The following is a 24,309-nucleotide window of genomic DNA, read 5'->3' as shown; positions in this document are numbered from 1 at the left end:
CTTTCAGCGCTATAGGAACAAGATTGAGAAAATAATAGTCTTAGCGTTCGGTATGTAAACACTCTCTTCACTCAGTTTTAGATACAGTACACCTACCCTCAAATGTGCCTGATAGCACCCTTTCTGCATTTTTATACTCTAGAATATAAATCATTTATCATCCACTGTAGCTGGGGAGAGCCTTACCAAATTGTGTAGGATAGTTGTGTATATATGTGGAAGAAGGACCTGGGAATTCAGCTGTTTCTTAAGACTTTGTCAATCCATTCTTCTATTTGTAGCTCATCTTTTACTCATCATTCCACAGTTTATCCATACTACCAATTCCGATCTTTTTGGGGAGAGATCTTAAGTGCAACTCAGACTGTGTCTTAGCTTTCCTCTGCTAAATTAGGACTATCTTTTAGACCTTGGGTAAAGTATCAATTCTTAAACAAGACACAAAAAACATTGATCATGAAAAGTTATTCTTCAAATTGTTCATTACCTTAAGAAAAGTGTCAAGTCTGCCAAAGGATTAATATCAAGAATAGAATAAATAACTTCTCAACCTCAATATGAGGAAGGTAATGAACTCAATAAAAACCTGAAGAAGAAACTTGAACTAAACATGTATTTCACCAAAGAGGAAACACTTGTGACCACAAACATATGAAGAGATGTTCAGCACCTGGATCATGAGGGAAATGAAGATCACAACATGATGAGAGACCATATTTCACTCCCTAGATTGTCACAAATTAGGAAGTACAACAGATTCAAACGTTATAATAGAGTTTGTGGGTCTACAGATTCTCTTACACATATAGCAGATGAGGCTGTATACTGCTCTAACTACTTTGGAGAATAGTTTAGTATCATCTCATACTTTGGAGAATAATTAGTATAATTCTACTCCCAGGGGTACAACCAAGGAAAATTTGTTTTGCCTAATACAAGAGGAGGCATGTACAAGAATTGTCATACCAATACTGTTCACAGTACCAAAAACCTGGAAATGGCCCAGAGGCCCCTCAACAGGAAATGGAATATTATACAGCAGAAAGAACAGAGAACTAGTGTGATATGCAGTGATGTAAATGACTCTTAGTGATAAAATATTAAATGAAAAGAAAGCCCCAAAAGATTATAGGATGCATGAACTCTTCTATAAAGCTAAAAACAACTTAAAATTATATATATACACACATCTATTCATTTATATAGTATACATATTTCATGGATGTTTTATATATATTTCATGAATACAAAAACAAATAGTATGTATTTTGAATGGATACAATAATATATATATTTCATGAATACAATAACAAATAGTATGTATTTTGAATGGATACAATATATTTTATGGATGCAATAATTAAAAAGCAAGGGAAAATTGGACGTAGAATTTAGGGTAATAGTTACTTTAGATGGGGAAAACAGAGGAATGGATTGGTGAGGAGGACCCTTTGGTTAGAAGCAGGTTATTGTCAGGGTGGTAGCTTTTTTGTTGGTAGGTTTGTGGGGTCCTTGTTATATTATTGAAACTAACTGCATAGTTAAATACATGAAAAAATAAGCTGAAAGACCTAGGGTTCCCAAGGTGAAGTAGAGATCCTTGTTCACATATATCTTAGTTCCTTGGTTTGTCTTTTCTGTCTGACTGTCTGTTTAAAAATTAGCATGCCAAGACCTATAACAAATGTTTAGGAGTTGAAAGTGATAAAAAAAATACATTAATCTACAGTTAACAAACTGAATTTTCTAGGTGGGATTCATATACTGATAATTATCATATACTTTATAGAATACTTAGTGCATAAATACTTATACCTATTTGTTCTTTCATAGAAATTTTACATTTTTTTTCCCTTTCTTAGGACAAAGTTAAACTATAATCCTCCAAAAGATGATGGATCAACCTATAAGATTGAACTTGAAGGGATATCGGTAATGGTTATGAGAGAGATCCTGGATTACATCTTCAGTGGGCAGGTATGATGAGACACAAAGGAAGGAAGACTAAGTAAAGGCTTCTCAAGCGCAGGGTGAGGGTCTCCTTTCATCCGTTCTATGACCACGTAACGCTTCATCTTCTGTCACCGTGTGCTTGACTGGTATCTCCTGCTGCTAATGGCACCCCAGTGTGTTCTTCCAGGGCCCTGCTTTCTTTACAGAAAGGCGCACTAAATAAGGTCTATGCAATCCCAGTTTTTGATTTCACCATTCTGAGCTCCACCTTCCAGCCTGAGATACAAAGAACGTGGAATGGTCTCTTTACTGCTGTCTTTTTGTTTTTCAATCTTAATTCCCGTTTTGCTCTTTACCAGTTCTATTGAGGAACTCATTCTGTCTCCTTGGGCAGGGGGAATTCTTTTGCAGAAATAAAGAGTTCTAGACTCATACAAATGACAGCCACCTCCATTGTACTTATGGTGCCTTGGTTCTCTAACTCAACAGGACCAACATCCCTGTACCACCCCCCATTCTTTCTGATTTCCCTTTATTCCCTCTACCCACTTGTGTCTCTGGGATTTAATGAAACCTGGAAAGGAAAGTGATAAGTGATCAGACTTTTTTCTTTTTCTTTGCGCTCCTCCAACTCCCCCCTGCCCAACTGCTATTACTACCATGAGGACTCATAAAAAAATCTTACGTGGGAACCAGGGCTTGTAACAGGAAGAAGTTAGTGAGAACACGTATTATCTTTTCTCTTTTTGAGAGCTTGTTTCTTACTCTCTTCTTCATTCCTGCTTCATCTTATGTTACTTTTCCTTTTTGTGAAGGCTATGTCTCCTACATGTTTCTAAGTATTCTGAGTGTGCTGCTTACTTTCTCTTAATATATTCATTCTGTCTAGAGTCAAACATGGTGATTGTCATCCTTTTTGAAGTTCTTGGTTTAGTTTCATGTTATCTCCTTTTCTCTAAACACGAGGTGGTGGATGTATGGATGTAAGGTTATATGTTGTATGATTGTTAAAAAAATAAATGAATTTAAATTAACTTTGGGACAGCCCTTAAAATACTGGAGATAACTCCATGGTATCATAAAACCAGGCCTAGGAGCAGCCTCTTATCTAACTTCTAAAATCTATTCAGCAGCTTTTATAAGAACTTATAAGCCAATAAGACCTTATTCATGTTAAGGCTTAGATTTGAAACTTGAAGCCTTATTTACAGATTTTGTTCCTAATTTAAATTAATCATGGTTTAAAAATCATAGTTGCAAGGTAAATTATAACAAACTCCTGATTTGGCAGTTTAGTTTTATTGAGATGGAAGTTAGTGTGTGTTTTGTTGTTGTTGTTGTTGTTGTTGTTGGTTTTTTTACATGCCTGCATTTGAATAGTCTACAGCTATCCACTGTCTTATTGCTAAATTTAATATGTAAAAGGGAAATTTCTCCATACTTATAGTTTATTTCATACACTTCTTTCTACTTTTTTTGCTCATTTTCTAAGGTGATTGTATCTGTGGTACACAATGTGTAAGATGCAGTAAAATGTCTCTTGCTGTACTCTAAAATCTCTCTGTCACATTTCCAAATGGAAGATGAATACCCGTTCCTGGGAGTCTGGACTGGTTGTGATCACAGCAATATTTTAGAGGCCTGTTTCTTAAATCCCCTTACTGTTGAGTAGAAAAATTGTCAAGTGGGTGGAGAAAGAAGCATCAATCAGAAAACTGAAGAAAATTAAGGAAAAGTAAATGTTCAAAATGATTTTTTAAATCTTATATTAGGGAGTCTTTCCAGAGAGTAGCTTTGGAACCAAACTGTAGCTGCTGCACCATGCTGAAGCTGAGCGCGGCATTTGGTGTTCAGTGAGGTTTCGGAGGCGGTATGGGTCCCCTTCCTTCAAGGGCTGGCGTTCCGTTTGGCTTTCCATTTGGCAAAGGAGAGAACTTAATACAGTGGAGGCAAGTTTCTCCACAGTTCTAATGCTAGTATTTAAGAAATCACCTTCAGTTTACCATAGAATACAGAACTTTCAAATTTCCTGAGCATTTCAGTCATTTAAGGTTTTTCTCTAAATTAATTATAGAAGTGAGCAACTGGACAGTTCACCTTCAGGAGTTCTTGGTAGTTAACGCTGGTAAAGCAAGGGACACAATTCAAAAAGTTAACCAGCCACACACTGCTTATGTTCTTCAGAGGATCCTTGGGGCCCTCAAATTCTTCTTGAAAAAAAGTACTATGTTAAGCCGTATGAAAGTGCCAATATGTGATCATCTTTGACCTACGAAATGGTGCTTTCATGTGGTTCAACCTAATAGATTCGTGGTTTGGGTTTTAAATATACACATTCAAGTATAAAATATTTATGAAATTACAGATCCGGCTTAATGAAGATACCATCCAAGATGTCGTACAGGCAGCGGACCTGCTCCTGCTGACGGATCTTAAAACTCTGTGCTGCGAGTTTTTAGAAGGCTGCATTGCTGCCGAGAACTGCATTGGGATCCGTGACTTTGCACTTCATTACTGCCTGCACCACGTTCATTACCTTGCAACGGAATACCTGGAGACTCACTTCCGAGATGTCAGCAACACGGAAGAATTCCTAGAACTGAGTCCTCAGAAGCTTAAAGAAGTGATTTCTCTTGAGAAGTTAAACGTTGGCAATGAAAGATACGTTTTTGAGGCAGTAATTCGATGGATAGCACATGATACAGAAATAAGAAAGGTACATGTAATTTTTAACATGGTCTGTCTTTGCCTTTTCACTTATTTCATCAATTTAGTTGTGTTTAATCCAAATTACCACTCTTCTCTTTTTCCTTCAACATGAAAGACTTGCAAAGTTATGATCGAAAAGATATCTGTAGCCCTGACCAGTGTGGTTCAGTTGGTTAGGCATCATCCCACAAGGTGAAAGGTCATCAGTTCGGTTCCCAATCAGGACACATGCCTGAAGTTGTGAGCCAGTCCCTGGTTGGGACACATGTGAGAAGCAACAGATGTTTCTCTCACACATTGATGTTTCTCTCCCTCCGTACTGCTCTCTCTAAAAATAAATGAATAAAGTCTTTAAATAAATAAATAAATAAAAGATATCTGTGAAATATCTTCCCATAGGATCACTGAAGTACTTGATGTTTCAGACCAGTCTACAAAAGCCCATGTAATTCAATATAGCAATGAAAATATGAATCCTTGTAAGGAACATAGTATCCTTTGTATGTTGTTTTTCATGGGAAAATGCTTTTCAAGAGTAAGCTGGGCATCGGAGAAAGTGGTGCCCCCATGCTCCCTTTCCTCACCCAGCCCTCCTCCGTCCTGGGGCTGAGCCCTGCAGCAGCGCTGATGGAGGCGGCAGGGCGAGGGGTTGGGGTGCAGGCTCTCCTTGGAGAGGCGACACCACTTGGGAGAAAACAGGAGAGCACTCTGGAGTTTTCATGACAACGCAGTTCCAAATAGGAAGGTTCTGGGAGAGACAGCCTGGGAAGGAAGGGTCCTAGAGAATGCCGGGCTTTAGATCCAAACTGCTAATCCACTGGGGGAGGGAGCAAAACCAGGGGGCTTTAGGTCCGGTGCTTATAAGTCAGATGCTAGCTTCAATTACTATATTCAAAATGGAAGACATATTAGGTTTAAGAGTAGTCAAAATGTGCAACTGCACTGTTAATTGTTCTTGATAAATATTGACTTATGTTTTAATGATTATCTTGTAATTTTTAAAATTCTGCAGAAACTATGCTTGCAGTCTCAGTATGGTTATACAGTTAATGTTCTATTTTCCACGTTAGTTGGGTAAATTAGGGGAGGAGATTGAACAGTTTCCAGCTTGCGGCCATTCTCTGAGACCACCATCAGTAGCTTCTCCCTGGCCCTCTTCTTGCCTTAAAGTGATGAGGATGCTAAAGTCAACCTACTGCTGGGGAAGCGAGGCAGTTTTTCATCCTTTAGTTAATCTGAACGTGATACTGTAAGGACTATTGCCTTTTAATACTCAGGGTATAAAAGAGTATGCTTTAAAATGACTATTGTAAAACCAAGAAAAACTAATTAAAGAGTTTCACCTTATGTATGTAGAATGCTATAGTCAGTTGGTGCAAATTTAATGATGGAACATGAAAAGTATATAATTCATTTATATGTTTTATAGATATTTTTAACAATAATAACTTAAGAAATGATTATATAGTACCCAAGAATTTTTTTGAACTTCGGCTTTTCTATATTTTTCATACAATATTAATGTTGATACATTTTCATTATCTAGTTTACAATATTATACCAAGCTATACTGTATATAATGTTTCCATAAATGTGATTTTATTCACAGTGCATTCAGGTATGTAAGATAAAGCAAATTATAGCAGTTCTTACAAGTTTTCCTATTGCTATGGGAACCGTGTAGAGTATAAAGGAAACTTCTTGAAACTTTGCATGATACATCAAATATAAACATGGACTTTTTTTTTAATTAAACTTTTTTTTTTTTTTTACGTCTAGGCTATGGGAAATAGAAAGAAAGGGGGCCAGTAAGCCCATTTAAGCAGTACTGGCACTTACAACTTGCCTCTTGATACTCTATTCACAACTTTAGTATTTATGAGTTGGAAGATGTGTATTCTAAACGCTGTGTTGCATTCTCCGTTTCTCCCCATCCTTTTTGCCCTCTTCTGCAGGTCCACATGAAGGATGTTATGTCAGCTCTGTGGGTTTCAGGGTTAGACTCCAGCTACTTACGGGAGCAGATGCTGAATGAACCATTAGTACGAGAAATTGTCAAAGAGTGCAGCAACATACCACTGAGCCAGCCGCAGCAAGGAGAGGCGATGCTAGCCAATTTCAAACCCCGGGGCTACTCCGAGTGCATTGTGACTGTTGGTGGAGAAGAAAGAGTGTGAGTACGGGTGTGTGTTTGAAAAGTGGCCTGAGGAGGAGAGACTTCTATGTAAACAAGAATTCATAATATTTTTTAATACCTAAAGAGTAACAGCAGTTGATTTTTTTAAATGGTTTAATCATGTTTTAAAGTGGTAAAACTTGTCATAGTTATCATAGCAGAACTACATAAAACACATTAGCAGCTAATCTATTTATCTTTTTAGTTCACGGAAACCAACAGCAGCAATGCGATGTATGTGCCCTCTTTATGACCCCAATAGGCAGCTTTGGATTGAACTGGCCCCTTTAAGCATGCCAAGAATCAACCACGGAGTGCTCTCAGCAGGTACTGTTTTGTGGTAATTTTTACTTAAACAGAAGATCAAGTAATGTGTAATTTCAGGGTTGTGCTGAGTGACTCAGCCTTTTAAAGAGATAATTTTATTATCTCTCCATGATGACATTTTCAGTGTAGCTCTAGCTTTCAAGACTATGGAAAGAAGACTGTTTTCTGTCGATCTTTATTGTCCGCAAGTCCTAATACGTAGCTATTTTTCAGACGTGAGTAGAGGAGTATTTTACTCTATGGCCTGATAGAAAAGCAGAATTCCGTGACTCCCCACCAGTGAGCGGTGTGACCACACCTGGAACACGGAATTACTTTGAGTCCTGATAGTCCCATCATCTTTGAAATTCAATTTAAAAGTACAGTATATAACTGTCTAAAATAAAAGTGTCATGTGAAAGCAGGCATTTCAAATGAGAATTTAGAAAATACTACGTTAGCAATGGCTTAAAGTTATTTTACTACAGAAATTATGTTTCAGTTGACCTTTACAAGTTTGACAATAGCTCCGTGTTCTTCAAAGCTCTTATTCAAGGAGTGGATGGAGAAGACTGTCCTTGCTGCCTTCCCACTGTTGGCTGCCTTTCTCTTACCCTTCGCTCCGCCTTTTGGGCTCTCCCCATGAACACCATATCACTTATTTCTAATTATTGGCAGCAGTCCTCCTGGGATCCTCATTGTATAGTCTCTGCTTGCTCACTAACATCAGAAGGGGCAGGAGTTAAGCAAACAAACAAACAAACAAACAGAAAACCCACAAACACAAACTCAAAGACACAGATAACAGCATGGTGATTGTCTGAGGCAAAAGGGTATGGGGGGAGGTAAGAGAGGGCATAGAGGGGAAAATGGTGATGGGAGGAGACCTGACTTGGGGTAGCGGACACACAATACAGTATACAGATGCTGTATTAATAGAATTTTACACCTGAAACCCATATAATTTTAGTAACCAATGTTACTCCAGTATATTCAGTAATAAAAATAATTTAAAGCTATACCACATTACACCATGTTATAGAAATGGCTAAATCTATGCTGTAGTATAGAAATGGAATCATTTTCTAGGTACCAGGATTACTGAAGTTATTGTTAATAACAAACAACTGTATGGAGTGGTGTAGCCAGCAGCATGTGGGGCTGATTTCTCTGTTCTACCTTTTTGGAATTCGCTGCTTTAAGTTTTCCTCCCCTAATACATACATATATTCAGAATTTTCTCACATGCACACCTACCACAAAGGTTGCTATATCACTAGTTTTCAAAGATTTCCTAGAGGGGTTGGCATTTCAGAAACTAAACCATGAAGAGAGGAATTGTGTCCAGTTGTATGGTCTGAAGTTGTGAAATGACTGAGTAGTTAGTTCCTGTTTGCCCAGCCTATTCTGCATTTCTTCTTTTCTTGCATTTTTTAATTGATTGACTTTTTTTTGGTCCTTCAGTCTTTCCATTTATACCAGTTTAGAAGTTATATTCTTTGTGTATATTCTTTTGAAGATTTCCTTAAAAAACATAGCCTGCTATCAAAACCTAAAGTTAATCAGCGCTTTTACACTATATTTTTCATATTTTCAAGTGTGTGTTAAAATACATGATTATGTATAAATACAATATTTACATATGTACATGTTTCATTAATCTATGTTTTAAGTATGTATCTGTAGGTAGACAGTGTTTGTTTAGACTTACCCACATATTTACCACTTTCTTTGTTTTTTTTATTCCGAAGTCCATCCCTTTGAATTTCCTTTAATGTGGTTCTCTTGGTAACAAACTCTTCAGATTTACTTGTCTGAAAATGTCATTACTTTGCCTTCATTTTTAAAGGATATTTTTGCTGCATATAGAATTTTAAGTTGGTATTTATTATTTTTCAGCACATTGAAGATATCTTTCCACTGACTTCTGGCTTTTATTGTTAAGTCAGTTGTTAGTCTAAAAACATGCCTTTTCCCAGGACTGTATTTAAGATTTTTTTTTTTTTTGTCTTTGTTTTGTGCCATTTCACTACAATGTGCTTAGGTGCTTGTTTTGTTTGGAATTTTACCATATTAAGGGATTGTTGGGCCTCTTGACTCTGTGGCATGACCTTTTATCAAATCTGGAAAATTCTCATTCACTATGTATGCCCCTGTTCTGTTCTGCTTTCTCTCTTTGCTTTTGGAAGTCAGATTAAGCATGGCAAGATGTTTTTACATCATCCTCTGCCTGGCTCCTAACTTCTCTCTCTCTGTTTTTTTTCCCCTGTCTTTTGGACATGCCGTATTGCCTTCATTATGATTCCTTTTATCTTCCATTTAATGAATTCCCTCTTTAACTATGATGGACCTGCCATTAAAACCATCCATTGAATCTTTAATTTTATCTATTTTTTTATTTCTAGAAATTCTCTTTAAGTCTTTTTCAAATCTGCAAGTCACTTCTATGACCCCTTCTTTTTTTACAAGAGTTATCTTCAAATTTGTCTTTTATTTCTTAAATATAGAAAACATTGTTGTGTAAGTCTTTTGATTATACCAATATTTGGAATGTGAAATCTTTGCAAGACTACTTTCTATTGTTTACTTCTGCTGATTAGAACTTTGGAGAGTCTTTCCTGCCAGGAGACATATTTTCTATGGGCCTGGGGTTTAGATTTCTGTCTTTTATATCCTATCAAAGCCATTGAAAGAAAGGTTGAATAGTTTCCCAGAACAGATGAACTTAGATAACCCAGAGCTGCTTGGCGACTTGAGTGGGTGGTGTCAGCCTTCCTTTTATGCTGTAAGTAGTGGGGATCCGCTCAAACATACTGAGTGACGTGAAATGGTCACAGTGACTCACAAACTTGGCTCCCTCACCAGGGAAGAAATGAAACCTGATAAAGATCTCAAATCCATTGTTGTTATCAGAGAATGTTTCTCCACATCTCTATAACTATGACATTTATATTTGACAGGTGGGTTTTGAAGACTTAAGTTTCAACGTTCTTGTGTGTCTCCTTTGATTTTTGCAGAAGGATTTTTGTTTGTATTTGGGGGCCAAGATGAGAATAAGCAGACCCTGAGCTCTGGAGAAAAGTATGACCCAGATGCAAATTCATGGACTGCATTGCCACCGATGAACGAGGTAAAACATTGCTTTTTTATTTGTTTGGCATGTTTTGTTCCCCCCACCCGCACCCCCTTTGGCACTTTTGATCGTTTGTTTTCCATTTGAGTATAAGAAAACACCGTGGCAACCCTGCCAGGCCGTGCTGCCTGAGACGCTAGTGCCTGGCCTCCCAGCTCCTCTCTCTGTGCCTTGGCGTTGCTCAACCTGACCGCTCAGTGTCTCAGACCTTCTACAAACGCTCCTGCTTCAAGGCCTTTGTCAGATACCCATGTGGCATGCTCCTTGCTGCTGCAGCGTTTGCTCATAGAGCACCTTGCCAGGGGAGCCTCCCTGCAGCCCTTCAGCTCTCCTGTCTCCCCTACCCTCCTTTCTTTCCCTTCATGCCATGGAGCGCCTTCTCACATAGTAGGAAGTTTTCCACTGTTTACACAAACTCTTTTGACAGCAGGGGATATTGTCTGTGTTCAGTGCTCTGTGTTCAGTGCTAGAATAGTGCTGGGCACATAAGGGATACTAAGAAAATACTGACACATGAATTTGAAATACCTCAGGCTTCTGTCATTGCCCATAGCCTTAGCAGAACCTGATCTCCCCACCCCTCTCTGCCACAGGCAGTCCCGCTGCTGTGGTTCTTGTCTTTCACACATCAACTCGGAAGCAATTAACAAGTATAGACCAGCGCTCAACACAGATAACCTTACTGAACCAAAAATTAATAGTTCTTTTTCTCGTTGTAAGCTATTGTGGGTAAAAAGTACTGATTCTGACCATGAATTTACCATGCAGGTAATTCCCTTGTTTTGAGAAATTCCTAGGCTTGGGTTTTCTGTCTTTTGTGATAGACAAGTGAGCTGCTGGGGAAAGCAGAAATATTTAAGAGGGAGGGTTTTGAGCCTGGCGCTTCTTTGCTGGAACTCTGGAATATAATGATATCTGTAAATTTTACTGAATGGATGAATATCAGCTTTTGATATGATAGTTGATGTCTTTTCAGGCAAGACATAACTTTGGAATTGTGGAGATAGATGGCATGCTGTACATTTTAGGAGGAGAGGATGGTGAGAAAGAGCTAATTTCCATGGAGTGTTATGATATTTATTCTAAAACCTGGACAAAGCAACCTGATTTGACCATGGTTAGAAAGGTGAGAACTGTATCTTCTGATTACAAACTGGATTGTAAAAGCAATGTTTCTTCATTTCCTACGTATCCCTTTTAATACAACTGGTAGTATTAAAAGAATTAATGCTATAGAACTCTGCCTCTCTCGGTAGCTTGCAGTTGTTACCATCAGCCATACACCAAGGTAGGAGACAGGGTGTGCGTGTGTTGATCCTGACGGTGGGCTCTGTGCGGCACTGCTCTGTCCAAGGCCTGCGCTTGATAAGCATTTTGTGAGTGCATTAACCTGGGAAGCAACCACATCTCCTAAATCTATTTTCTCAATCGTCATGCAGGACTGGGGAGAAACATTAATTTACAGGTAAAGAAATACCCCTGCTTACTGGGTAGAGTTAAAAAGAACAAATGGTCACGTTCACTCTGCAGAGCATCTGTCTTTATTTATATTCCCTGGTGTAGGCAGGGAGTTTGTCCTCAAGCCAAGCTTTGACCAGTGCCACAGGTAGGCACACCTTTAGGTACTGGGAGACACTCATAATATGTTCTCTCACGGCTTGTTCCCTTTAAATTATTTGGGGCAAGAATTGAGTGACATTTTGCTCCATGGAATCCAAATCTTAGAATATGCAAATAGTAGTAAAAAGATAGACTGGAACGTTCCTTTAAAAAATGAGGGTTATTTACTTATCATACTTAGTGAAATAGTATTAGATGGAGTTAATTCTTTTCTGAGGATTAACAATATGTGTATTACCTTGCTTTTCTCATTTTTTAAATCCTGTTTTGTAATGTTGGAAAGCACCGTAGTTTTACTCTTGAAATCAAATCCTTTTCTAAATATTTTATAATGCTCTTTGATAAGTGAGTGTTAATCTGTCATAATAAATGTTGCCTCCCACACTGTTGCTTTCTTCTTTCAGATTGGCTGCTATGCAGCTATGAAAAAGAAAATCTATGCCATGGGTGGCGGGTCATATGGAAAGCTTTTTGAATCTGTGGAATGTTATGACCCAAGGACCCAGCAATGGACTGCCATATGTCCACTGAAAGAGAAAAGGTGAAGGGACGCGCACACGGACTTTATAGTCTCCCCTAAACACTTGGCTTTTGCTCTTCTTTTCTTTCAAAGCAACTTTTTATTTCACATGGGATTTTGTTTATATAAAATTAAATGAATAATCCATTTCCTGAAAAAGGAAGATCCACATATTCACCAAACACTGACCGTTGCAGAGTTAAAACCAGCAGAAGAGGGATTAGGGACTCGGGTCGTGAGTTGTAAACCAAATGCCTAATAGGCTCTTTGTGGCCTTTCAGATTTGGAGCGGTGGCCTGCGGGGTTGCCATGGAACTGTATGTATTTGGGGGAGTCAGAGGCCGCGATGACATCCAGGGAAGTGAGATGGTAACCTGCAAGTCTGAATTCTACCACGATGAGTTTAAAAGGTAATTAAGAACGGCTTCATGTAGCTTTTGCAACTTTTTATTTTTCCTCTAAAAGTCATGTTTAGCTTTGTTTAGTTTTGTTTTTGAGTTAATTGAACTATCTTGTCTATTTAGGAGATAATGCATAATAGATCATTGATTTAGTGACTTCAGAAGTATTGGTAACTTAAAGGAATATCATAGAAAAGTGTTTCTAAAACATAGATCAGACCTTGACACCTCGTCACTTAAAATCATTCATTGGCTCCCTATGGCTTTTAGGAAAAACTTTAAACCTCTTAACTTAGCATATTTGACTTTTTGTGATATATTCTTTTCTGCTCCTGTTCAACCTAGACGCTTCACTTGAGTCACACTGAGGGTCATTATTCCCTCAAACATGCCCTGATTATCTCAGCCCTGTGCTTTTATACTGTTCCTTTTGCCTAAAATTTCCCGTCCCACATTGATCCAGTTAATTTGGCCCCTTCCCAACCCTCCTTAATTATCGTCCCCTAGAGGTCTGATTTGGGTTCCTCACTGTGTGATCCCATAACACTCTGTACATGTCGCGCTCTGATGTAATTGTTAACCATAAGCTCCATCAGGGCGAGGTCTAGCTCAGCCAATTTTAAACCCCAGCTTCAGCATCATAACTGTAGTAGACACTCAGTAAAATGCTGACTAAATGGGTGAAGTGTGGTGTCAGAGATGACCTCTGACAGGCTGCCACCTGTCCATGTGTGTCCTGTAGAGTAGGTACCCTTCTTCCCCATCCCTCCCCCTCCCTTCTCTCACACATGTTATGGTTATAACCACTAAACAGTATTCTTATTGCAGTAATATGTTCAAATCCTACAGGGAAACTGCCATGCTAAAATTAATCTTTTGATAGTGTTTCAATCATATTACCAGAAGGGGGTGCCATAATATAATGTTTAATTTCATATTATTTTAGATTAGGACAAACAGTGAGCAGTTACCAAGATTTTAGAAAAATGTATAAATGTGATCTGTCTTTTAATGTATTTTTAATTTAGGATATTTTCATAGCCTTTTTCCCCCTTCAATTACAGGGTAAACTATCTTAGGAAAACTTATTAGATGTAGTATAAGAGCAATTTAGAGGATGTTGCTATGGTGGGGTTGAAGGGGCAAAATTTCAAAGACTTTTCTCCATCTCTCTTCCTTAACATACCACTATGAGGGCTGACTGTCCAAGGTATGAAGTACAGTGGTACCTCGGTACTCGTCGTTAACTCGTTCCAGAACTCACGATGTGTGCCACCAGCCAGTACCAAACTACCGTGAGACAAACGCATCATGAGAGAGGGGCGCTGAGTGGCAAGCAAGTGACAAGTGATGAAGCGTTTTTTTCTCGTCAAAATGCAGCAAGTACAGGGTTTGATGAGTTCTGAAGCCCACGAGTACCAAGGTGTGACTGTATATTAATTTCCTGCCCAAATGAATCTCGAGACAGTCTGCCCAACTTCACTAACAAGCAGTGGTCAGTGTGTTTGGTTTCTGATAAAGTAATGATAGAAGCCTTTTTCATAATGGCTGAATTACTGTGTTGACAGTACAAGCTAGAGAGTTATAACTCACTGGAATAATAATGGTTGCTTATGATTTTACCTTTTTCTGTCCCTGTTTTGATTGTATAGGACTCAAATCTGGCTATAAAGTCTCTCAGTCTGCCTTTGATGTGCTATAAATTGTTAGAACCATTATGTTTCTATCAGCTTGTTTCATACTTATAGTTGATAAGCTTTGAATGTCTTGCTTTCAGTTCATAATTGTTAAACATAAGAGAATTACTCCTTCTTTACTACTTAAAAGCACTTCCAAATAAAATTAATGTCTTTAGTTCTCTTATTTCTAAATACGTCAACATTAGTTCATAAATAGAATCAAGAAAGCTTAGTTTTTCTTGTCAATATAGTGTACAGTGCCACCCTTGAACCACACAGGTTTGAACTGTGCAGATCCACTTAAACACAGATATTTTCCAATATACATACAGTACTGAAAATGTATTTTTTCTTTTTTTATGATTTTCTTAATAACATTTTCTTTTCTCTGGTTTACTTGTTAGACTACAGCATATCATACATATAACAAAAAATATGTATGTGTTATTTGACCGTGTATGTTATCTGTAAGGCTTCCAGCCAACATGAAGCTATCAGTAGTTAAGTTTTCAGGGAGTCGGAATTGTACACAGATTTTCAACTGTGTGGGGGTGGGGTCAGTGCCCCAACCCCAGTGTTGGTCAAGGTTCAGGTATATAGAGTCTTACTTGTTTAGATAACACTATTTAAACACATTTGTACCACTAAGTGCCATAATTTAACGCATTTAACTCATTGAACCTTCACAACAACCCTCTGTGATATAGATACTTTTTTTATTCCTGTTTTACTTACGAGGAAACGAAAACACATAGAGGTTAAGCATGTATCCAAATGCAGTGGCAAAGCTTACACTTGAACTTGGACATTCTGGCCCCAGAAGCAACCTTCTTAGCTACCATACTATATTGCCTTAAAAATGTAGGCTTTCCCATTAATATCTGTGGGAAGAAAATAACATTTTTATTCCTTAAAAGATCATCAGATGTTTCCAAGTACGTTATATTTGCATTGTTTGGAAACTGTTGCCAGATGAACAATCTATTAGATTGGAGACCATTTATTGTTTTTAAGTAATCTCTTGTCTTTCCTGCCTTTGTTCCCTATTTTTAGGTTAAAACTTTCCTGGAAAAATGCCATATCTTATTATTTTCTATGTTTCTGACTAAAAACAAACTGTTTCAAGGAAAGCAGAGAAATTGCTATAAGTTGAACCTGATCATAGGAACAAGTTACGAGGTCAGAATGGCGGTGCCTCTGTTTCTGTTCCCTGTGCCCCTGGTCTTACTAATGCTACACCTCCCAGTCGTCCACACCCAGAAAAGGCCGCCTTTGATCCTTTCCTGTGCTTCACATCTCATCGGCTGTCAAGTCTTATCTTCCTGGAATTCTGTAATGTTTTTCACATTTACCCCCCTTTATTTCTCAGGTCCTGTCCCAATGCATTCCTTTCCCCACGGGCAATGTCATCAGCCTGCTGACCAGTCTTCTTGAAAACATTTTACCTACTTACACTTCTGAAAGATTAACGTCACTTCGATCTTTCATTCTGCTGCTGAAGATCCTTCCTATTTCCTCATTGCTTACCAAATAAAGCTAATCTCATTGAGCAAAAGGACAGGCCCTGCGGTCCCTCCAGCACCCTCTATTGACAAAGGCTACCACTGCGTGTATCTTTCCAAGGAACCAGCTGTTGACTTTCATTTTCTCCATTGTGTGTTTCTGTTTCATTGGCTTCTGCTTTTGTCTATGTTATTTCTTTCCTTTTACTTCAGGTTTATTTTGCTCCTCCTTCCCTAAATTCTTCAGGTAGAATTTTTCTTTTTTTTTAATTTCTGTGCTGAAGCCTCCTGTGTTTTCCCCATAAGCACATTTTCCTTTCCCTTACTGAGCATGGTTATAGAAGCTGCATTCAAGTCCCTGCCTGATAGATAATCCCAGCATCTGAGTCATTGCAGAGTTGGCGTCTGTTGTTGTTTATTCCCTTGAGAATGAGTTGTTATTTTTCTGGCTCTTCTTTCGTGGAATAAGTTTGGATTCCCTCCTGGATGCTGTGACCAGAACGTCGTTGAGGCCCCGGGTCCCTGGGCAGCTTCGGAGTGCTGCCCCGAGAGCTTTAGCAGACCGTGATCTTGGTTAGACTCAGACTAGGCTGTCACATCCACAGCAGGAGGCAGCTGACAGTTCGGTCCTTCAAGGCTTAGTTGCAAGCATTCATGGTCCCGGGCTCAAAGACTTGAGATGAGTGAATGCGCATAAATTTAGGGGCTCCTCTCTACCTCTCATCTTTCTGAGATCCCCACACCACACTTCAGTGATTCTGGTTGCTCCACGATGTTCTGCCTACCCTGATTCCAGAGGCCGAAAAGTGGCAGGGTTTTCCCAGAGTTTCAGCTGCCCCAAGCCACTGCCCTGGAATAAAGCTACCAAAGAATGGAAACATTCCTTGTGGGATGCCTGTTCAACTTTCAGCTGCTTCTCCAAACTGCCTGCTTTTGCTCACACTCCAGAGCCCTCGGGCAGTTGGTGGTTGTGTTTCGTCCAGAGCCTGTAGCGGTTCCTTGCAGGAGGGTCAGCTTGTAAAGCAATCCATCCTCCCTAAGAGCAGAAACCTCACTAAAGCTCCCTCTTGTCCCTCTCTCCTCCCTCCTCCTTTCCTCCCTCTCCCTCCTCACCTGTCTTTCCCCTCCTGCTTTCCTCCCACTGCAGCTCGCTGCTGCTGAGCCCTGCTATGTCTTGAAGTATGGTTCTCAGGGAGCATTCTTAATTTTGAATTAACATCAGAGTCATCATTGTGGCCTCAAGTCCTGATAAGCCTGTGTTTAAAAACCTTGTAACTAAGGGCATAACATTGCCTTGTCCATTACAAAAGTCACTACCACATAATGACGCCTGCTATGTACTAGACAGTATGCCAAGTGCTTTGTATTGGCAGTTTTGTTTCATCCTCACAGCAGTCACTTGAGGTTGGTGATGGTGTCTGAAATCCCTACTTTACAGATGATGAAACAGACTGGGTTCACTATATTGCCCAACGAAGTGATAACTGGTAGAAAAAGAAATGGAAAACCATGTGCCTTTTATACCTGTTTTATAAGCAACAGCAACTATATATTCCAGTTAAATTTTCATGTTAGTTTTATTTAACTTGAAGCCTCAGCATTATATAAAATAGACCACCTAGTGACCAAATTTGGTCTATCAATTACATAGACCAGCTTTGATTATTCCAGGGAGAGATTATGTTAAATTCTCAACTCTACAAAATCATTCCAAAATATCCTGTATCCTGATGTGCTTTTTCAGTAGATAATGTAGTCATACATGTCTTAATGTAGAAGTGACTATTGACCTGCTAAGTGCACACATGGCCTTTTAATGGGTTTGCTCAGAACAGTTGTGTGTGTCTCCATTGGGGTGGGTCCTGCGAGCACGATTCAGCTGCAGGCAAAGCACAGGAATTCTCTTTAGCTTTTTTGATTCAGAGCCTAGGAAATAATTAAGTGTCAGAGCCTAGAAATTCGTGTTTAGCCCTGAACACATAAAATGTGAACAAGCCAGTTAGTTATTGTAGTTTGACATTTCCAAACTTTTTCTTTCAAAGGTCTGTTCACATGCCTCTTTTCACTTTTTTAATGGAAGCTCTTAGATTTTTCACTTTTCCTATTTAATAAGAGGTATTTTGGAGGCAGAGGCCAAATTGTATTCTCAGTCCCAGCAAACTGCTGGATACCAGTTGACATTCAGGTGTTGGAGGAATCAGTGGTAGATGAAGGTATGTAGAAATATGACAGCTTGTATTAGCTTTGCTTCTGACTCGTTATAGGATTTTGGACAAACCGTTTTGCTTCCATGTTTCCTGAAATTCAAAATGTGGAAGCTACTCCTTTATAACAAGCTTGGAAGACTGTTCATTGAAATAAAACTGCTGTTCTTAGTGAGATAATTTTGCATTTGTATTTAGCATCAAGGTACTTGGGACCTGTACCTTTGGCATATTGGGCACTTTATAGCATGGAGTCAGAGATACCACGAGCAATACTCTTACACCTGTTGCTCCAAGAGCGAGTGTCGGCCTGGACTTGGGTAGTTCCCAATGGTTTAGATACATTCCCAAGGTCTAACTGAGGTCTACTATGACCTGGTTGTGCCTTTACCTATTAAAGGGAAATTGGTCAGGTTACATTAAGTGGATATCATTAAGTTAAAAAACAACAACAACAACAACAGGAAACCAACGCTTTTATTTCGGGATAATTTTACACTTGTAGGAAACTTGCAAAAATAGAATTCCCGTAAGCCATTCACTCATCTTCTCCTAATGTTGACATCTTACATAACCATAGTACAAATATCAAAACCAGGATATTAACATTGGTACAATATTATTGAGTAAACTATAGCGTTTATTTGAATTTCTCCCTTGTCTGCTGCTGTCTTTTTTTCCTTCTGCACCAGGATCCAGTCCAGGGTGGACATTACATTCCGTTGTTTTGTTTCTTTAATCTCCTTTCATGTTTAATAGTTCCCTAGTTTTCCTGGTCTTTCATGCATAATACCCTTGGAGATTATTGATCAGTTTTTTTAAATAGGATATCTCTTAATTTGGGTTCGTCTAATGATTTCTTGAGATTAGGCTATTGTTAGGCATTTTGAGCAGGTAAAATGTGATGTCAATATATTGTCTTATTACTGGTGGTGCTAACCTTGATTACCTGGTTAAAGTGATGTCTGTTGGGTTTCCCCACTCTAAAGTTGCTATTTTTCCCTTTGTAATTAATAAATAAATGTCTTGGAAGAAAGAATTTAAGAATATACACACATTCTCTTTTTCCTCAAACTCCCACCACTAGTTTAGCACCCACTGACAGACTAGCCTGCTGTAGTTCCTGTTGTGGTGTTTCCTTCACAGTGATTTTCTTTCTTTCATTTCATTAACTGGAACTCTAAAGGAGACCTGTCCCTTCTCCCTATTTTTTAAGGTATTCAATTATTTATATCAGTAGGCACTCATGGGTATTTCTTTTATTCTGAGTAATAAATATAATACTATCATTATTTTGTTGCTCGATTTGTCCCAGCTTTGGCCATTGGGAGCTACTGCAAATTGGGTCCTGTGTCCGTTTGACACCCCCCCCATCCTTTTTTAAGCACTTCCTCCCTGGCAGCGCAGGATGCTCCAGGCTTATCTTGTATTTTCTATCTCAGCTGTGGAATCAGCCACTTCTTCATGGAGCCCCAGATCCTTTTAATGGTAATTAAATTGATTTCCAACACAAGTGCCAAATCTATACAGTGGGGAAATAAACATCTTTTCGGCAAATGACGCTGGAACAACTAGGTATATATACACCCCACCCCCTGCCCCACCGCAGAGAAGAACCATGACTCTTACCTCATACCATACACAAAATTAACTTGAAACGTAGCATAAGACCTAAATGTAAAAGCTGAAACCATGAAATTTCCAGAAAACAGCATAAGAAGAAAATCTTTGCAACCTTGGAGTAGGCAATGATTTCCTAGAAGGACACAGAAAGCATGAGCTAGAAAAGAAGAAAACAAGATGAATTGGAATCATCAAAATGGAAAACTTCTGTTCTTCAAAAGGCTCCATTAAGAAAATGAAAAGACAGTCTACATGCTGAGAAAAATATTCTGAAACATGTATCTAACAAAGGACTTATATCCACAAATATAAAGAATCTTATAGTTCAATAAGAAGACAGAAAACCCAATTTAAAAAATGAGCAAATCTTTGAACAGACATTTCACAAAAGAAGATACATAAAATGGCCAATGAGCACATGCAGAGATGTTCAACATCAGTAGTCTTCAGAGCATTCCATTAATATAGATAAAATGAAAGTATGGACAGCACCAGGAGCTGGCCTGAATACCACGCAGCTGGAATTCTCATGCTACTAATCAGAATGCAAAATGGCACAACACTTTACAAAACAGGCATTTTTTTATCAAGTGAAATATATCTTTAACTGTATAACCACAAAAGGCCATAACATGGGCTCACAAAAAAGATTTGCACTCTAATGTCCAAAACAACTTTATTACAATAACCAAAATTGGATGCCACCCAAATGAACATGAGCAGGTGAATGGGTAAACACATTCTGCTATGTCCATGTAATGGAATACTGCTCGGAAATAAACGGGAACACGTTATTGATGCAGGCAACAACATGGGTGAATCTCAAACATTATGCTGGACAAAAGGAGTGGATTGAAAAGTACATATTGTTTATGATTCAATATATGACATTCCAGAACAGGCAAAACTAATACCTGTAGTGACAGGAAGCAAATCGGTGCTTACCCGGAAGTGCAAGGTGGGGGTTGACATTTACTGGCACGCAGAGCAAGTTTAGGCTGCCATCTCGGTCCCCCTCACGTAAAGCCATGTCACGGTGCACTTGGTCAGGAGCTCTGCTTCTGCTCTGCTTCCTCTTCAAGGCGAAGTGCTGTTGGAGGCTCCCCGGGTTTGGTTGTTGCTAGTAGTCTCCCTTAATTTTGTCCTTCTGCTTGTTTTCAGGTGGATCTATCTTCATGACCAGAATTTGTGCATCCCCGCCAGTTCCTCGTTTGTTTATGGAGCTGTACCCATAGGAGCCAGTATTTATGTTATCGGAGATCTTGACACAGGTAAGAATGATGGGGTGATTTTTGCTGTAGCTGTTTCCTAGTGATTCCAAAGCATATTGTCTCACCTCTGCTTATTTTTGGGGTTTAGGTACCAATTACGACTACGTGCGTGAGTTTAAAAGGAGCACTGGAACCTGGCACCACACTAAACCACTCCTGCCCTCCGACCTCCGCCGCACTGGGTGTGCAGCCTTACGTATTGCAAATTGCAAGCTTTTCCGCCTGCAGCTTCAGCAAGGCTTATTCCGTATCCGTGTTCATTCACCTTGAAGAGGAAGCAGAGCAGAAGCAGAGCTCCTGACCAAGTGCGCCGTGACATGGCTTTACGTGAGGGGGACCGAGATGGCAGCCTAAACTTGCTCTGCGTGCCAGGCTCTGTATGGTAACTCTGGTGGTTTTATAATGCTTAGACGCTTGAGCTTCAGCTCTTGTTTGGGAGAACATGTAACTGTTGAAAAACTACCTGGGAGGAATCAGTTCTTCCAGTTAGGTGTGTCTATAGACAAATGGAGGCTAGTCAGTGTCAAAAAGAAGAGGGAAGTGGGAACTGGTGTTATGTAAAATATTGAAGTTAAAATACTAAGGTGCATTTTTCCTGAAGGTACATTGCTGTGTACCTGGCTTTGGTAAACAAACAAACAAAAATCCGTATATGCAAATCAGAATATCCAAACATGCCAAGACTGCTTTTGTACTGCACTTGGAAGGAAATATTATGCCTAACCCTGCCCAACAAATTAAGGATTGTGCCTAAAATGTTAGATTGGACGGTATGCCAGCTAGTCTCCATTTACTACTAGTATTCTGTGCTAAGAATCTTTTTTAAACTATATTATGATAAATTGAAACTAAGATAAAATTTCTCTTTGATGACATTCTATCTTAGTGACATAAAGACTCAATAAATTAATGAGTCAGGTTGCAGCCCTCACGTGAATTTACAGGACGTTGCTAACTCTGCGTTAATTTAGCTTAAGGTCTGTCACGCCATAGTTTCTGGGGTAGTACTCTTGGAGTTGTGAAGGGTCTCAGGCAGTGCCAGTCTTCCTTTCAATTAAAACCATTTTATGAATATGAGTGGATTAGAGAGGGGGAGATTTTATAACAGAAAGGCCTGAATCAGACAAATAACGGTCTGCTGTGACCACAAAAAGAAAACACCAAAAACCTCAAAAAAAAACAAAACAAAACTGTCCAGACAAAATATAACGGGATCAAAACTTCTAAAAATAATCTGTCTGAAAGCACACAAAGTCTTGTTTACTACTGTTTAAGATTTGAAAACTTGTCTTAGAATGCGAACATGTGTTGAGAATCTAGTCTTTGTAGTAGAATATCCTCAATGCCATTCACTAGTAAGGATTTTAGACAAATTACGATAAAGTTTGGCTGGTAGAATAAACTACCTCAACTTAATTTCATTCTGTTCATAGTAGAGCAAATTCCTCCTTTCCTATCTCTCACTCCCATGCCACTCTACCCCATTTCCCACTGGGGCGGAAAGTCTGTCATTGGTAGCATTTATCTTGTAAGATGTTTTGTTTTCCATTCAAATTATACCACATTAGTGTGAAATCAGGGACTTGAAAGTGCTTGATTACTTCATCATTTGAATTTTATGCAATATCAGATTTCTAATCAATTTAATAATATAGAATTTTTCATTTTTAATTGTTTTCTACAGCGTTTTTCCCCTCTCTTGGACTATGGCTCTAAGAAGCAGCATTTTGTCTTAAAGATTAATGTATAACTGTATCTTGTGGTTGTAAATTTGAGAACAGGAATTTCTATAGGAAACTCCCTCTATGGGATGTTTGTATGCTATTAACATGCATGTGAAATGTCGCTTGTGTTTTCCCACCATGAATAGGAAAAAGGGTGAGAGGTTTTCTTTGTTTTTTGTTTTGTATTTAAATACCCACTAGAAGTCAACACAGTGCTATCAAAGTTGCTGAAAGGAGCCTTGCCCATGGGGGTTCTGGAGAATGTTAATGTGTGGCACATTTACTCTCCATTCTGGCAGAAGAGTTTGGTAAAAGAAGGAATGAGGTTTTTGTCTTCTCTGTCAAAGGCACAAGGCCAAGTTTGCCACAAGTTTATGTAACAGGGTCAAACTCGATCTGTAAATCAAAGCCGGCCTTTTCCCTTTGTGTTGTGTATGGGTCAGCTGTTGTCTCCCGTTCTCCCAGTGATACTTTGGATATCTTTTATCAAAGCAAGCTCCATGGCCACTGCAAGGAAAGAAAACTTGCTTTTTACAATTAGATACTAGTTTTAGAGAAAACAAATTACTGAAAAAGTGAATTTTCTTTAATAAAGCATCTTGTATAGAACACAGCTTTGGCATTCAGAAGCTGTAGTTGAGATATGTTAAAATAGTAATGGATATCTTTTAAAGCCATGACAATCAGCAGTTCTCTCTTTTTTTAAATTTTTGAAGTTTAAGATTCTTCCCAGTCTACGCCCGGCCTTTCCAAGGAGAGAATTCATTGTTTAGGGGCGAAAAGGTCCCTGTTGTAACATTGTCAGTGCCCTGCACTTCGTTTTATCAAGTTGTGTTTTTTTAAATTCAGTTTATTGACATGATAGCTGCAGAAATTAGGGAATGTTTTATAAAATAAATTTGCCACATAATATGGGATGCAACAACTAACAAAAGCTGCTAAGTGCCAAACTGATTTTTACTATATATAAATATGAAAATATTTTGTTGAAGTGTAGGGATGTATTTAATTTTATTATGTTCCGAAATTAATCATGACCTTTTTTTGTAAATTACAGTTATTTCAGTATTGTGAAATAAATTTTAACTCATTTCATGCAGGTTTGTGTTTTAACATTCCACTTATGACTTGAAACATCTTTTCTTGATAAATTTTTGATACTTCTTTTTTCATAAGGCACTTTTACCAAGTGTATGTTGGAATTGGCGGCTGAGGCTAGATCTTAAAATTTTAAATATAATATCTTTGGGGGAAGTGCAATTTATTTTTATTATCCCACCAACAGAAGGAAAGTTGTCTCAGGTTAGAGTAAGTGAATATATATAAAGGATCTCCTGTGCTGCAGTCTAAAGTAGGTTTGTTTGTTTCTTTAACACATCCAAATGTAGATTTTTCAGAGATTTTAAGTGTTTAATTTAAAATGAAGTTTTGTGGGGGGTTTTGTGATAGTGCTTATATCCTGTGAGAGGAAAAAGTGTGAAAAGAGAC

General features: G+C 38.6%; 1 protein-coding gene across 2 annotated transcripts in view; it reads left to right on the top strand.

Annotated features, from left to right (window-relative positions):
- GAN (gigaxonin) overlaps positions 1-23,815 on the top strand; it is a 53,264-nt gene extending 29,449 nt beyond the window's left edge. Inside the window, exons 2-11 of one of the 2 annotated variants that reach the window (XM_054579137.1) lie at positions 1,863-1,977; positions 4,319-4,669; positions 6,618-6,835; positions 7,044-7,165; positions 10,162-10,274; positions 11,254-11,403; positions 12,302-12,438; positions 12,699-12,827; positions 20,988-21,097; positions 21,186-23,815. In XM_054579137.1, coding sequence (XP_054435112.1) covers positions 1,863-1,977; positions 4,319-4,669; positions 6,618-6,835; positions 7,044-7,165; positions 10,162-10,274; positions 11,254-11,403; positions 12,302-12,438; positions 12,699-12,827; positions 20,988-21,097; positions 21,186-21,367 — 1,627 coding nt within the window. In that variant the 3' untranslated portion in view covers positions 21,368-23,815. The remainder of the gene's footprint in view (positions 1-1,862; positions 1,978-4,318; positions 4,670-6,617; positions 6,836-7,043; positions 7,166-10,161; positions 10,275-11,253; positions 11,404-12,301; positions 12,439-12,698; positions 12,828-20,987; positions 21,098-21,185) is intronic. The other variant, XM_054579138.1, reaches the window with a different exon arrangement.
- The last annotated feature ends 494 nt before the right edge of the window (positions 23,816-24,309 follow it).

The sequence above is a fragment of the Pteronotus mesoamericanus genome, unplaced genomic scaffold, assembly GCF_021234165.1.
Source record: "Pteronotus mesoamericanus isolate MK-2021 breed Mesoamerican mustached bat unplaced genomic scaffold, CSHL_Meso_final contig_52, whole genome shotgun sequence".
NCBI lineage: Eukaryota > Metazoa > Chordata > Mammalia > Chiroptera > Mormoopidae > Pteronotus > Pteronotus mesoamericanus.
Note: the sequence above shows the minus strand (reverse complement) of the source record. Positions and strands in the feature narration are given on the sequence as shown.